This window comes from Solea solea, chromosome 11 (assembly GCF_958295425.1).
Source record: "Solea solea chromosome 11, fSolSol10.1, whole genome shotgun sequence".
In the NCBI taxonomy this organism is placed as follows: Eukaryota; Metazoa; Chordata; class Actinopteri; order Pleuronectiformes; family Soleidae; genus Solea; species Solea solea.
Window position 1 is genome coordinate 24,471,117 of NC_081144.1, and position 15,928 is coordinate 24,487,044.

Sequence of the window (15,928 nt, forward strand, 5' to 3'; positions counted from 1 at the left end):
TTGTAATTAAGCTCTGAATAAACAGTCAGAGTGGGACCTCCTCATCCACCTCTCTGTTCTGCCAACGCACAAACACTTCCTTGTTCATGCTCGGATGAAGGCGAGGATCCCTATTGGCTGTTGGTTGTGTGTTTTAAAGCTTCATGAGTTTTTATCTGAGGGTGTAACACACACACACTAACACAGACTAAACAACGCCTTAACCATAACCAGTCAATAACTAACCCTAACTTTAACCTCACCCCAGTTAAAATCTTAGTCCTAAACCAGTTCCTCAGAAATAAGGTTCTGGCTCATTAGGACCAGGTTTCGGTCTCCATGATGACCACTGATTGACTTCATGTATTCATTAGTTTCTCATCATGTTCTAATAATAAACAGATGAATGAATGAATGAATGAAAATAAATACATTATTTCTGTTTCACTAAAGTATAAGATTCATTTATTTGATTTTCCTTGGTGTGCAAATCTTAAAAATCAGATTGAATCTGCTGCAGGACGTCCACTGATGACATCACACAGAGACACGTCTTCACAGTGGGGACAGCAGTGAGGACGGACGGAGGAGACAAATGCGAACAATAAAACACCCAACATTTGTTTCAGAAACATTTTCCTTTTTATTCCAAGAAAAAAAAGGTATTTTCATCCCAAATGAGAAAATAAAATAAAACAAACTTATATTATTATTAATAATAACAACAATAATAATCATTTAAGGGTAAGTTTGACAGTTTTCTATCTTTTCTCTCCTTTATTTTCACCTTTTCTCTATGATGATATTTGGTTGTGGTCAATTAAACATGCAGCTAAATAAGTCCATGATGATGAAGATGATGAAGAAGAGAGGAAGACGACATGGAGAGAGAGAGAGAGAGAGGGAGGAGTTACAGAGTGTGAGTGTGTGTTGGTCACATGATTTGCTGCTGTGAAAGTGAGCTAACAGTGGCTAAGCTAACTTTAAAACATAAGACATGAGGTGTTAGCTTGCGCGCTTATTAGCATTCCTCACTCCTTACATGACCACCAGGGGGAGCTACACGTCTGTGCTAGCACCATGTGTGTGCTGCTGTTAGCTTAGCATCAACATCATCAATGTTTCTCATGTAGTTTCCACTGTTGCCTGCTAACAGTTAGCTTCTACTGTTAGCTGCTATCCGTTACCAGGACAATGTCCCTCATGTAGCTTCCATTGTCAGCAGCTAACCGTTACCAGGAAGACCAGGAGCTAAGTGCATTAAGACTTCAGGTGATAGCTAGCTTGCTAAAAAAAAAAAGCACGCTAACATAGCCTACAGGAGCTTGTACTGTTACACTTAGCAATGTTAGCGTTCCTCACAAACAGGCTGTCAGTGGGAGTGCAGTGAAGCTAACTGTAATGCTACTTCTTAGCAGTGATAGCGGGAAGTAGCTTTACAACACAAATGACATCATTAGCAACTTAAAATGGCTGCCGGCATCAGAATGAGAGTTAGCATTAGAGTCTTGACAAGAGTGGCCACTAGAGGGCGATGCTGCTGCCACACATGGATGACAACGTACACTACATGCTAGCTTAGCATACAGCTACACCTGTTCTGTTAGCCCATCGCTAACATACCGTTACACACACAATCATCAGTACAATTCTGAAAAGTCAACTACGTGTAAAAATGATCCCAAATCAGCCGGTGGAGTGAGAGAGCGAGCGAGCGCTCCCTGGAGGACAGGAGGAGGAAGAGGAGGCGGAGACTGTGGTGATGTGCTGCATCATGATTGACTGGAAGCAGCAGGATGTCATGGCAGGAAGGGAAGGAAAGAGGGAAGAAGAAAGGAGATGACAGAACGGAGTGATGAACACAAGAAAGAAAGAAAGAAAGAAAGAAAGAAAGAAAGAGAGTGTGAGTTGGTTTGATGTTTTATTTTGTCCCTGGTCGATCTCCTTCAGTGGGTCAGAGGCGGGCGAGTGGGCAGAGGGAGGGAGGGATCAAAAGTCATGGTTGTTTGTGTGTGTGTGTGTGTGTGTGTGTGTGTGTGTGTGTGTGTGTATCAGCTGCTGTCAGGTGACGGTTCTCTCTCTCGGTGCATGGTGGTGCTCTGGTGTTTGATGTTGTCCAGATATTCCTGCTGTGAGACGGCGAGGACGGACGCCAGGATCTCATCGTCCTCCCAGTCTGTGAGACCTGCAGGACACACACCAGAGTTTAAAAATAAAAGCCTGTCTCTGTCCAATTAGGCTCAAACACAATCACACAACATTTTAGAATAGTTTCAAAGTGCATGCATGTGTGTGTGTGTTTCTTACCAAATGCTGTTGGTGACATCTCCTGCATGATGGCTCTGTACTCCAAATGATGACGACTCTGATTACTGGGACCTACACATACACACACACACACAGCAGGTGTGTGTCAGAGGCAAGTGGTTCGCACATCAGAAGAGCAACATTGTGGGTGTGTGTGTGTGTCACCTGGTGCGCAGGGGGAGGGGGGTTTGCTCAGAATGAGAGCGGCTCCGGCAGGGGAGGGGGGCTTGTTGTTGGTCGACGAAGTGGTTGTGAGGTCAGAGTGGGAGGGGTCAGAGTCTCGTTGCCGCGGCGACCGGGCACTCCAGTCATCCAGCCCGCTGGAGGCTGCTGCCGTCGCTGAGCTGCAGGTGGCGCTAGCCTTACGAGGCTGAGGAGATAAAAGAGATAAATCACATGACCACCTGTTTATGACACGTTTATAACACAGCGACAGGAGACATTCACGTGGACAAAGACACTCATGACAAAAAGTGATCATCACTGCACACACACACCTGTCTGGCCTGCTTCTCCTGGTCCTGTAACCACTGCAGGTACGACTCTCGTGCCACCTGCTCCTCGATGGCCTCGTTCGTCGCCTCCCAGTCTGTTGCTCGCTTTTTGTCTTCCAACATCTGCTGCTCAATCCACGACTCTTCTGACGTCTTTATGGCCGACTTCATCAGAGACTGTTCTGCATACTGAGGACACACACACACAGTCACATACACACACGCACGCAGTCACACACACGCACAGTCACATACACGCACACGCACACGCACAGTCACATACACACACGCGCACAGTCACACACACACACTTAGTGACTTCTGAAAACATTTCACTGTCACATTTTAGTGTGAATGTAGTTGCCTTAGCATTAGCCTCGGAAGAGAGTTAGCTTAGCATTAGACCCAGGTGCAGTGTGGCAGGTGAGGTTTATTAGGCCCTGCCCCCTGGTGCTTACCCCGGGCTTGAAGGCAGGCAGACCCAGCCCCACCCCGATGGTGGCCTTGTTAGGATTCACCACAGAGTTGTAGTGGATGTTACGATGGTAGCTCACTCTGATTGGCTCGTCGTTGTTCTGGTGGATGCCGTGGAACGTGTTGATTGGCTCTGCGGCAGAAAAGCAGGCGGGGTCAGGTGTGCTTGGCTGACAGTGACGGATGGGCGGGCCGTCATGTGACAACTCACCTGTGCTGTACTGATACACCTCTACTGGTCGGTTGTACATCTCTGCCATGGCCTGCATCTCGATGTGGTTGCCATGGCAATTGTTTTTCCTCTTCCTGTTGATGTACGTGGTGAAGTCTTCCGTCACATAGTTGGAGAAATAGTCCGCGTTCTTCATCTACAGGCGGTCAAAAACTTTATTAACACAAACAGTGAAGCTGAGAGAGGTCACCAGAGGTCAGAGGTCAGGACGACTCACCAAGTAATCCATACAGTGTTTCCTGACCACTTCATGCATGTCCTGATCTCCATACACCTGGTCAGCTGAGAGACAGAGAGCAGGTCAGGTGATCAGTGATCACCGTGTTGTAGATTCATTCAGTCACATGACAGACGTGTGTGTTTGTGTGTGTGTGTCACTCACCCACAGCTCTAAACAGACATGCTCCGTCCTCCTTCATCTTCTTGATGACAAAGCCTTTTTTCTCCCCCAAAGCTTTTTCAAACCAGTGCTCCTGCTGAACACACACGCACACAAACACACACAAACACAGTGAATTAAAGCAGCTGACAGTCAATTCATCATCTTTCCCAGTCATGATCAGTCTCTGCTGAAGGTTCTGACTGAGGTCAGAGACACACACAGTGTAGTCCAACAGAACAAATCGAGCCTGATCAGAACCAGACTGGGTTGTGAGTAGCAGCAGATGAGGCTGTAGCTACAGTGTAGTAATTGTTGTGACAGTGTAGTTATTGTTGTGACAGTGTAGTAATTGTAGCTACAGTGTAGTAATTGTTGTGACAGTGTAGTATTGTTGTGACAGTGTAGTAATTGTAGCTACAGTGTAGTAATTGTTGTGACAGTGTAGTAATTGTTGTGACAGTGTAGTAGTGTAGTAATTGTTGTGACAGTGTAGTAATTGTTGTGACAGTGTAGTAATTGTAGCAACAGTGTAGTAATTGTAGCTACAGTGTAGTAATTGTTGTGACAGTGTAGTAATTGTTGTGACAGTGTAGTAATTGTTGCGACAGTGTAGTAATTGTAGCGACAGTGTAGTAATTGCTGTGACAGTGTAGTTATTGTTGTGACAGTGTAGTAATTGTAGTGACAGTGTAGTAATTGTTGTGACAGTGTAGTGATTGTAGTGACAATGTAGTAATTGTTGTGACAGTGTAGTAATTGTAGCGACGGTGTAGTAATTGTAGCGACAGTGTAGTAATTGTTGTGACAGTGCAGTAATTGTAGCGACAGTGTAGTAATTGTTGTGACAGTGTAGTAATTGTAGCGACAGTGTAATAATTTAGTGTCAGTGTAGTAATTGTTGTGACAGTGTAGTAATTGTAGCGACAGTGTAGTAATTGTAGCGATAGTGTAGTAATTGTAGCGACAGTGTAGTAATTGTAGCGACAGTAAGGTAATTGTAGTGATAGTGTAGCAACAGTCACAGTGTTGTGACAGTGTAGTAACAGTCACAGTGTTGTGACAGTGTAGTAATTGTTGTGACAGTGTAGTAATTGTAATGACAGTGTAGTAATTGTAGCGACAGCGTAGTAATTGTATTGACAGTGTAGTAATTGTAGCGACAGTAAGGTAATTGTAGTGATAGTGTAGTAATTGTAGCGACAGTAAGGTAATTGTAGTGATAGTGTAGCAACAGTCACAGTGTTGTGACAGTGTAGTAACAGTCACAGTGTTGTGACAGTGTAGTAATTGTTGTGACAGTGTAGTAATTGTAATGACAGTGTAGTAATTGTAGCGACAGCGTAGTAATTGTATTGACAGTGTAGTAATTGTAGCGACAGTAAGGTAATTGTAGTGACAGTGTAGTAATTGTAGCGACAGTGTAGTAATTGTAGTGACAGTGTAGTAATTGTAGCGACAGTAAGGTAATTGTAGTGATAGTGTAGCAACAGTCACAGTGTAGTAACCGTCAGTGTTGTGACAGTGTAGTAATTGTAGCGACAGTGTAGTAATTGTAGTGACAGTGTAGTAATTGTTGTGACAGTGTAGTAATTGTTGTGACAGTGTAGTAATTGTGACAGTGTAGTTATTGTTGTGACAGTGTAGTAATTGTAGTGACAGTGTAGTAATTGTTGTGACAGTAAGGTAATTGTAGTGATAGTGTAGTAACCGTCACAGTGTTGTAACAGGTCTACACAGACCATGGTCAGTCACACACTTTCCTTTGTTGTTAACAGAGAACAGAACATGGATGATGGAGAGATTTAAAGATGTTTAAATTGATGATTCTCCCGCAGCTTTTTTGTGTGACACGTGGAAATATCATCAGTTTCTGTATCCATTAATTAGAGTTAAAAAATTAAAAGGCAGACAATGTCCGACTGTAGTGAGCTTCATGTAAACAGTCTGAACATTTAAACACCATCACTCCACCAAAACAGGGAGAGCTCAAGAGTTCGCAACATGTCACAACATCGCAATCAGTGATATCGTACAGTGAGGATTTTTATGACAAAATAACTTTCTGGCAAAAAGGTTCTGTTGTGTTCTAGTACCAAATAACATAAATTGGTTCAAATCTGTGTCCGTTCTGATTGTTCTGTATCAGTTTTGTCAGTTCTGAGACTGTTTCCATGGACCCAGCTTAGTACAGAGTCTGTTACACCAGGTGACTCGAGCGTCGGTGCTGTTGCCATGGTAACGAGCAGGTGAAAAGAGGTGTCGTTCTGAACTGTAGCTCATTCCCACCTGAGTAGCCTCATTAGCATTAGCTGTTAGCTCCTTAGCTTAGCTTAGCTCCCGCTAGGGCTCCTACCTGCTCCACGGTGGCCGGGTCCACGGACTGCAGCCGGGCCGCGTTCTCGTACTCGTCCTCGCTGTTATTTCCGGCTCCCTCCTCCGTGTCCTGGCTGGAGCCCACTCCTCCGTTCCCGGTCACACCGGGCTGGCCTCCGCCGGCCAGAGTCGCCACCACTCCGCCGGAGCAGGTGCCTGCCTGCCGCCGTCTCTTACTCAGTCCAGGCCCGGAGCAGCAGCTGCCGAGGCCGCCGCCGCATCCGACTACGCCGGCCGACACCACCAGCTCCCCGCGGGGCACGGCCACCATCCCCCCGCTGCCGTCCCGACCGTCCCCGGGGCCCACCGGGGACACGGAGCCAACCGGCGGCGGAGAGGCCTGCTGCGGCCGGGAGCTGGCCTCGATGCTCCGCCTGTCGTCTCTGGCGGAGGGCGGAGCGGGCTGGTACGACCACGGCGGAGGCGAAGCCCTCGGCCGCGCTCCGGTCCGCCCCGCGTGCGGGTGCTGGTGCGGGTCGGAGCCGCTGCGACGGTCGCTGTCATCGGCGTGGTCCGACACTCCAACCCCAGAGCTGGGCTTCTTCTTCGGGAGGATCGTCATGTTGGAGAAGGAGAGACGGAGGGAGGAGGAGGGGGTCAGCGGGTGACGAGTCCTCCCTTTCTAGATCTAAAGTGTTGCTGTATTCGGCTCCGGTCCGGAGCTCCGCCTCCACACACCGAGAGCTCACCGTTAACGACGCGGGAGGTGAAGAAGCGGCGGCGGCGGAGCGGGAACTTTCCCTCCGTTTAGAAAAACAAAAACAAAACGAGACTCCGTCCGTTTCTTCTTTTTCTTCTTCTTCTTCTTCCTGCCGACATCAACAACATCAACAGACTGACGGGCCTTGACGTCACTTCCTGCTACCAGCGTCTACGTCATCACGTCCATGTTCTCTCACTTTATTTATCATAACTGTGCCGTGAAAAGTTGGTGTTTTGATCGCAAACCCTGAGTCAGCACTTTTTTCCAACGCGACTTTATTGTAAAATGAACGAGCGGGAGGATCAAAGGCGAAGATAGAAGACACTTCAGGGACGAACTTTATTGACAAACTGACGTGAAACATTCTCATTATGTATTCTTATTCATTCATTCTTTCTTTTTTAAATGAACATTGACAAAATCAACATATATATATATATATATATATATATATATATATATATATATATATCACATCATGTAAAAATCATATGTATATATGTATGTATGTATATGTATGTATATGTATGTATATATGTGTATATATATATATATATATGTGTGTGTGTGTGTGTGTGTGTGTGTGTGTGTGTGTGTGTGTATATATACAGCAGCTGCAGGGGGTCAAAGGTCTGAGGTGAACCACAGTGAAGCACCTGATGAACTCTGTTTAAAATCAGCACAAGGAGCTGAAATCTGTAATCTAACTGACATGACCGAAATAAACATATAAATAAATAAATCTTTTTAATTCAGTTTTATTTAAAACATTTTTAATTTTTAATTTTTTTTTCAAACTTTTCTTTTCTCTTCCTCATTTACACAAAACGCACCCGTTTTTTATTGAACAGAGATGTGTTTGATTTATTGATCATGAAGATTCTTCGTCTTCGTCTTATTCTATCACCTGTTCATTTGTTTACATCTGTTGTTGTAATCTGACATTAACAGGTTTAGCAACACATTTTTTGTCAGTGCCTAAATATGCATTTATGTTTGTCAATCTGAAACAATTTAAATGTTTCTTTAAAGGTTAAAATGTTTAATAAGATAATACAACTACACACACACACGTACTGTTTATGAACACACACTGTATATACATATATACACATACATATATATATATACACAGTATATACATATATATGTACATGGGAGGAAAATAAAATCAGACACCTGCTGTAGAGTGACAAAGTCTTTATTTATATCAACACACGCACACACACACACACACTTCTAGTTAAAGTTGGTGCTCAGTGTTGAGTGACAGTAATAACAATAATAATAATGATATGTTTTATCTTTGTACAAATACCCTGCATTTTTAATGTTACAGTCAAGTTTAATGTCAGTGCTCGTCACCAGCAGAGGGCGCTGTCGCTTAATGTGAGTGTTTATTTACCAAACATCAGATTCAGACTCTTGTTCAGGTTCAGGTCCTGGTCCTGGTTCTGTTCTGGTGTCACACGTTCAGTTTGTTCAGTTTGTTTGGGGTGGAGTGGCTCAGTGGTTAAGACCGTTACCCTGTGTGCAAAAGAATTCATGGTCGCATGTTCAACTCCACCCCTGGCAGGTTGTACTCAATTCCCTTGTAAGTCGCATTGGATAAAAGCCTCTGCTAAATGACATGTAATGTAATGTAATGTAATGTAATGTTCCTCATCAGTGAAACAAAAAAGAGGCTTGTTTACAAACCGTCTTGATTGACAGGTGTGAAGCCCCGCCCTCACCCTCGGCATAATAGGGTCAAATAAAAGGTCAGGTCAGAAGAATGCTCTTCCTGTCCATGCAGAAGGTTTCAATAAAGCTGGACATAGAGGGGACTGTTGCCACGACGACCACCACAAACAATAATAAACCGTGATGTGTTCATGCTGCGCGGCGTTCAACAACACAACCGCCTCTGATCGAGTCCACATCACAGACAGACAGACATTTGAAGGCGGGGCTTGTAAGTGCGAGTGTCAGTGCTGCGTTCAAGTTCAGTACAATAACCTGAGTCTTTGCTTTGACAGTGCAAAGACCGTCAGTGTGCTTCACACGAGGGGAAGGAAACGAGGGAGGACACGAGGAAGGAAAGAAGGACATGAAGAGACTCAGAGGTTTACAGCTGATCTTCTGGTGTTTTTATGTTTTGGAGGTCAAAGGTCAAATCATCAAACCTTTACGAGATGAAATGGTCCAGATATGAAACGGTGTCTGTTTCCAACACAAAGAATTTAATTGAAAGTAAAGTTAATAAAAAACTTTCCTCCAAAATATGATGCGAAGTCAAACTTCCCACACTCAGGGAGACAGTGAACGTCACATTCTGTGAAGAAAGGACTGCAAACATTTCAGGCCCCTCCCTTCTTTCCTCCTCCCTCGCCCGTCTTGCCCCGCCCTCCTCAACTGAAATTTAGTGCTTCTAAAGGGTAAGCCCCGCCCCCTTACGCAGCTACCACATGTACGTCTTGGAGGTGTCAATCGGACTGAGCCCTGACTCCTCCCCCCTCTGTGCCCGACCCCTCTCGTCCTCCTTGTCGTCCTTGTCTTTGTCGGCCTCGCTCTCCCACAGTGTGATGAGGGGCGGGTACAGCTCGTTGAGTGGGATGGACGTGGACGCGGCGTGCTGCATGTACGTCTTCAGTGAGTGACCGCCACTCTTGTGCTGCTGGACGCGGCGTCTCATGTAGAAGGTCAACAGGGTCATGATGGACAGAGCGAACATGGAGCCCATGACTGCCGCCAACGCCACGCTGCTGCGCCGAGACGCCACCAGCTCCACCGAGAAGCCTGCCTCCTTCGTGGTCACGTTCACACAGGAAGTGTGGATAGGAGAGGCGGGGCTCGAGGGAGGGGAGGGGGAGGAGCCAGGAGAGGAGGTGGGGAGAGAAAGAGCTGAGGAGGAGACGGTGAGACAGACGTGATACTCGGTGGCAGGAAGAAGGTGAGTCAGGTTATATTCCTGCACGTCCACTGGAACCTGAGGACACAAGGGACACAACGGTGAGTTCAAGGACCTCCTGTGCCCACTGAGCTTAGGCTCCGCCTCCAAACACTACACTCACTCACTGACAACTGCTAACTACACTGCCCTACTGTCCCCCGAACTCACCACAGACACTCAACTGTCCTAGTGTGCCTGAACTCACCACATACACTCAACTGCCCTACTGTCCCTGAACTCACCACATACACTCAACTGCCCCTGAACTCACCACAGACACTCAACTGCCCTACTGTCCCTGAACTCACCACAGACACTCACTGTCCCTGAACTCACCACAGACACTCAACTGCCCTACTGTCCCTGAACTCACCACAGACAATCAACGGCCCTACTGTCCCTGAACTCACCACAGACACTCAACTGTCCTACTGTGCCTGAACTCACCACAGACACTCAACTGTCCTACTGTGCCTGAACTCCCCACAGACACTCAACTAGACAATGAATGCGGCCCAGGTGGGCGGTCTCACCTCAGCAGTGAAGCTGATCTGAGGATTGTCTATGTGGACGATGGCACTGGTCCAGTGGAGCAGAGGGGGCGGGGCTTCAGACGAAGATCCTCCACTGGGAAACAACCTCCACTCCAGAACCACGGACTGGGCATGAACTACCTGCAGCAAGAACAGGAAACAGGAAACAAGAAGTTTAATGAAAGTAACAAAACTTTTGAAAAGTCAAATATGTGAAGATTAAAATAAACCAGAACCTTGGCCAGAACCACCAGAGAGGCTGCAGCACTCGACGAGTTCCCCGACCAGGACTGATCTCTGCTGGACTCGCCTTCCCGCCAGGTTCCAGCGCTGGACCACCAGAACCCCTGAGAGTCCACTGACACCGAGACACTCCTTGTGTCTGCGCCCTCCGAGTTCCACGCCACACAGGTGTACACACCTGAGACACACAGGGGTCAGTCAAGACCAGGTCCAGCACCCAGCAGTTCTAGAACTAGTATTAAAACCTGGACTGGGACCAGGACCAGGGCCTGGTCTCTAGGTTGGTCTGAAGTGGACTGACCTGCGTCTGAGGGCTCGGCGTGTTTGATCACCAGAACTCCGAGTTCTGACATACGATGTTTGGTCTTCTTTGATCTGCTCAGGCCCGACCCCTCCTCTAATGTGATTGGTGCAGCCATGGTCTCAGAGCTCACCTGACCAGAGGAGACACACAGGTTTAAGTCATAGGAAGGATATCACACGCACACCCATGACCACACCCACCTTATCTCCAGTGGGTGTTACCCAGTAGAACTGAGGGGCGGGGTCAGCATCCGCCCAGCACTCCAGTCTGATTGGCTGCCCGGCTGTGACATTCACAGTCGGTGGGAGTGACTGAGGACAGATGTGAGGGAGACAGCTGTTGGCTCCACCCACACCCCACCCAACTGCCACTACCTCCTGCAGCTCCCGACCAATGAGGTGAGAAGGAGTGGAGCAGACGGTGATGGACGGCTCCAGCAGTCTCACATGTGATTGGTTGCCGAGGTGCGGCCCCCAAGTGGTGAGACAGTCACATCGCAGCGGGTTTGAGTGAAGAGACAGCTCATCCAGAGAGGGGAGGGATGAGAGGACGTCAGCTGACAGGAGGCGGAGCTGGTTGTTGTGGAGGAGGAGAGTCCGCAGGGAGGACAGCTCACTGAGAGGCAGGAGGAGGAGGAGGAGGAGGAGTCATCAGATTCATTCAGTGTGAAACAGGAAGTAGTGTAAGGTGCGGCATGCTCACCTGAAGGCCCGCGGGTCCACGTAGGAAAGTCGCGGGTTGTTACAAATCTCCAGTTTGACCATTTGTGGAAGCTTCTGGAAAGCTCCGCCTTCCACCATCAACAGGTCGGCCATGTTGTTTAGACTGGAACGTAAACACAGCGCTAATGTTCACGCTACGACATCACACACACAATCACTGAAACATCTGTGAAAGGTTTGAGAGAGGCCGGGTCAACACGTGGACTTGGACTCAGACTGACCTGAGCTCCTCCAGGTGCTGAAGCTTCTGGAAGTCTCCCTGCTGGACTCGGCTGATCGGGTTCCTGTTCAGGTCCAGGAATTTCAGGTTAGGAAGCATGTTTAGAGCATCCCGAGGAACCGACCTGCAGGAACCAGAACCACAACAGCTCACCAACAAGACCCAGAGCCACAGGACAGGGTCTCTGACTGAGCTGCAGATGTAGACTCACCTGAGCCGGTTGTCATAGAAGGACAGGCTTTCCAGGTAGTCCAGACCCAGGAAGGCAGTGGTGGGGACAGACGTCAGTCCCATTCCCGCCAGAACCAGACTATGGAGACGGGACAGAGGCAGGAAATTCTTTTCCTCCAGACCCAGGATGGGATTCTCCCCGATCATCAGGATCTCCAGAGACGGCAGGGACTCGAACCAACGACTGTCGATGGCCACAAGACGGTTAGAGTTCAGGTGGAGCCTGTAAAACAGAAAGAGGAGCCGTGAGGAGGAGGCGCAGGAGGAGGAGGAGCAGGAGGAGGAGAAGGAGGAGGTACCTGAGCAGGTTGTTGAGTCCAGTGAAGGCGTTGGCAGTGATGGAAGAGATGTGGTTGTGGTTCAGGTAAAGTTCTTCTAAACTGCTCAGGTTCCTCAGACTGAAGTCCAGAAGTTCCTCAATGACGTTCTCCTCGGCATACAGAGTGACCAGTCGAGACAGAGAGTCCAGACCCATGGAGGTCACCTGTGTGAAGTGGTTCTGGGACAGGTCCAGTTCTGTCAGGTTTGTCAGACTCTGAAGTTCAGTTGAGATGAACGAGATGTTGTTGCTCTGTAGCAGAAGAACCTGGAACACACACTCACACACACATCACTGTTAGCCGTGAGATGATGTCATCACTGTGATGATGTCATCAGTGTGTGACTCACCTGTGTGTCTGTGCAGATGTCCACAGGAACCATGTGCAGGTGAAGTTCGTTACAGTCCACTGTTCGAGCCTGATGATACACAGACTGTGACGTGAACCAGGGCCGTGTCTCACACACACACTGCTGAGGACAGAGCACAGCACCACCTGCTGGACACATACACACACACACACATCTGTTTAAAAACACAGCATTTTCACTTCCTGCTTTCTACTGAACATGTGACTGTGGTTTACCATGACTGGCCCCACCCACTCCAGCACACACTGATGACATCATAAGGCAGAGGAGTGGCATGAAGAGGACTGTCGTTCCCATGATGCACTGGGGTAAATGATGACAACTTCCTCCAGATATTCAGAAGAGGGAGAGTCTCATCTACTGTCAGTAGCTCATGTGACTGTCTCTGAAATACAAAGGTAACAATTAGCCTAGCATAGCATTTAAGCTAAGTCACTAAGCTCCTCCTCCTTCAGAACATGTGATTCATTCACACTCACTCTCTCACACCACACCTCAGAGAGAAGATCAGTGATTTTAACATCACAGAGACACAAGAGGTGCTGTGTCACCTCTGGTGTTAGCTGCTAATGTTAGCATCCATCCAATAATAATTCTATTCTATCATTTGTCATTATTTATGATGACATATTAGCATGCTATCAAATGAATCAGCTACTTTACAGCCTGAGACTCTTAACTTCAATCTCAGTGAAAACAAAATGGCTGCCAGCAGAGACACAAGAAAAACAGGTTTTAGTTGCTTTAACAAAAGACTTGTGTCATAAAATCTATGTCAGTTTACGTCCACGATGTCTTAACAACATGTTCACGTCACTGTGAGACAGACTTTTCCAACAGGAAACTGAAGTTTGTAAACCACTGACTCACACACACCAAAGTCCATAGAGAAAACCAGTGATTTTAACATTACAGAGACACAGGAGTTGTTGATCACTGGTGAAATCAGTTTCAGGTTGGATATTGACGCTCCAGATCCAACGGCACCCTCCTCCTCCACCCAGAGATAGGTGCACGATCACGGCTTGTTCAAACATGGCACACATGGCCTGGAAGATATTGAGCTAAAATGCTACTATTAACATTGAAAAATTGGTAAAAAAAATATGGGAGTTATTTAAATGGAATAAAAAGATGTGTGTCCTGACTAGGCAGTCTAGTACTATGGTCCTGTACTGATTTGGTGTCTTTAGGTCACATGACCTGGAAGCTATTGAGCTAAAATGCTAATATTTATATTGAAAAATTGGTAAAGAAAATTGGCAACTATTTAAATGGAATAAAAAGAGATGTGTCCTGACTAGGCAGTCTAACACTATGTTTATGCACTCATCTATATAGAATCAAACATTTTACTGTGGATGAATAGGGCACATCACTTTGTTTTATAGTTTACTGCCATGGAGGCTTGCGCCTCTGAGGATTTTTTTGTAACTGATGCAGTTATGGTACAGAAAAACAGAGGTTAAATATTGAATATTATGACAGTAAATTAGTTTGTTATTGTATTTTATATGAATATATAAATGATTTTAAACAATCATTTAAATACCTCATATATTTTTATAATTGTATTAATGTAAATATTAGCATTTTAGCCCAACAGGTCATGTGGCCTAAAGACTCTAAATGAGTGTATAAACATAGTACTAGACTGTCTAGTCAGGACACACCTCTTTTTATTCCATTTAAATACTTCCCACTTTTTTTTAACCAATTTTTTTCAATGTAAATAGTAGCATTTTAGCTCAATAGCTTTCATGTCATGTGACCTAAAGACACCAAATCAGTACAGGACCATTGTACTAGACTGCCTAGTCAAGACACACCTCTTTTTATTCATTACATGTCATTAAGCAGACGCTTTTATCCAAAGCGACTTACAGTGACACAAAGTGACCACACGAGGCAGCAGTGGACCAGCAGCTCCTGTGTCCCGTCCCGTGAGATAAAATCACTGATTTTCTCTATGGACTTTGGTTTGGGAGAGTGGTCTACCAATATGTTTTTTTAAATTGATAATACTGTTTATAAACACATGCAGACTGTAAGACAGATCATTAGTGTTGTTTATAAACTATGCTATGCTAAGCTTACAACATCCTGACTTCAAACTGTCAGTGGTGACGTCATCATCATCATTACTGATCGTTATTGATGATGATGATCGCCATTATTATCAAGTTTAAATCTGATGCACTTAAAACACGCACACACACACACACACACAGCAGCAGGCGCGTATGTTCCCGGGCTCTCACACTTTCATCATCTTCATCATCTACGATGAAGGACACATGTTCTCACCTCGTTCTCCTGCTCAGCCTCAGTCACAGAGTCCGGAGCAGCAGCAGGTTCCGGCTTAGATCCCGCGTTTGCTTCGGGTTCTCTTGGTCGTGGTCCTGCTGGTCCTGGTCGTAGTTCTGTTGGTACTGGTTCTGTTGGTCGTGGTGAAGCAGAACCGGCTCCTTTTCTATCTGAAGCATCACCTCCCGTCCCTCATGTCCTCCGTCAGGTACGCAGCAGCAGACTCCAGCTCAGCCAATGACATTTAGAGACGCAAAGAACCAATCAGAGCTCAGGGCTGATGAGCGGATGGGGGTTACATGACGTAATGCACCAGATTCTCCTGCTGACTTTTCTTCTTCTGTGTTTTTAACACTCTCTCTCTCACACACACACACACACACACACACACACACACTCTTTTATCATCATCATCTTCATCATCAGTGACGTCACAGTGGTCCGGTCAGTCTTCATGAGTCACAGTTACTGTATGAGTGATGAGTGAATGATGATGATGGTGATGTTAAGTTGCTAACTGAAAACAACATCTTTATTTGATGTGAAAGTAAATGATTTCTCACATTAATTATTATCATTGTTATTATTATTATTATCATCATCATTATCATTATTCTTAGCGCTGTTTTTAGAGATTTACTCTTTCTATGCTTACACTATCAATACTTAGTTTTAGTTTTAAATTTCTCTTATGTTTTCCAACAACAACACTTTCATGTATTATTATTATTGTTATTATCTGTTTACATGAGACACAGTGACGTCACAACACTGAATGTCCACCGGGGGGCGACTCTGAAGC

General features: G+C 46.1%; 2 protein-coding genes across 5 annotated transcripts; both read right to left on the reverse strand.

The window, feature by feature from the left end:
• Positions 1-598: 598 nt before the first annotated feature.
• On the reverse strand, positions 599-7,159 carry otud5a (OTU deubiquitinase 5a). 3 transcript variants are annotated; one of them, XM_058644102.1, is made up of 9 exons: positions 6,222-7,153; positions 3,869-3,962; positions 3,704-3,768; positions 3,466-3,622; positions 3,239-3,387; positions 2,784-2,969; positions 2,452-2,656; positions 2,287-2,358; positions 599-2,164 (listed from the first exon to the last, which is right to left on the reverse strand). In XM_058644102.1, exons 1-9 carry the CDS (start codon positions 6,801-6,803, stop codon positions 2,031-2,033), a joined length of 1,644 nt encoding a protein of 547 aa, XP_058500085.1. In that variant the 5' UTR covers positions 6,804-7,153; the 3' UTR covers positions 599-2,030. The 3 variants fall into 3 exon arrangements, with proteins under 3 accessions (XP_058500085.1, XP_058500086.1, XP_058500084.1); XM_058644103.1 differs by having other exon boundaries at positions 3,869-3,959; positions 6,222-7,141; XM_058644101.1 differs by having other exon boundaries at positions 3,239-3,622; positions 6,222-7,159.
• A 970-nt stretch (positions 7,160-8,129) lies between these two features.
• Positions 8,130-15,427, reverse strand: si:ch211-180f4.1 (uncharacterized protein LOC100144405 homolog). Of its 2 annotated transcripts, none has more exons than XM_058641812.1 (12): positions 15,127-15,427; positions 13,035-13,204; positions 12,799-12,944; positions 12,429-12,715; positions 12,110-12,352; positions 11,900-12,022; positions 11,659-11,781; positions 11,157-11,571; positions 10,954-11,086; positions 10,646-10,830; positions 10,410-10,550; positions 8,130-9,912 (listed from the first exon to the last, which is right to left on the reverse strand). In XM_058641812.1, exons 2-12 carry the CDS (start codon positions 13,114-13,116, stop codon positions 9,385-9,387), a joined length of 2,406 nt encoding a protein of 801 aa, XP_058497795.1. In that variant the 5' UTR covers positions 13,117-13,204; positions 15,127-15,427; the 3' UTR covers positions 8,130-9,384. The 2 variants fall into 2 exon arrangements, with proteins under 2 accessions (XP_058497795.1, XP_058497794.1); XM_058641811.1 differs by having other exon boundaries at positions 12,799-12,947; positions 15,127-15,426.
• Positions 15,428-15,928: the final 501 nt, after the last annotated feature.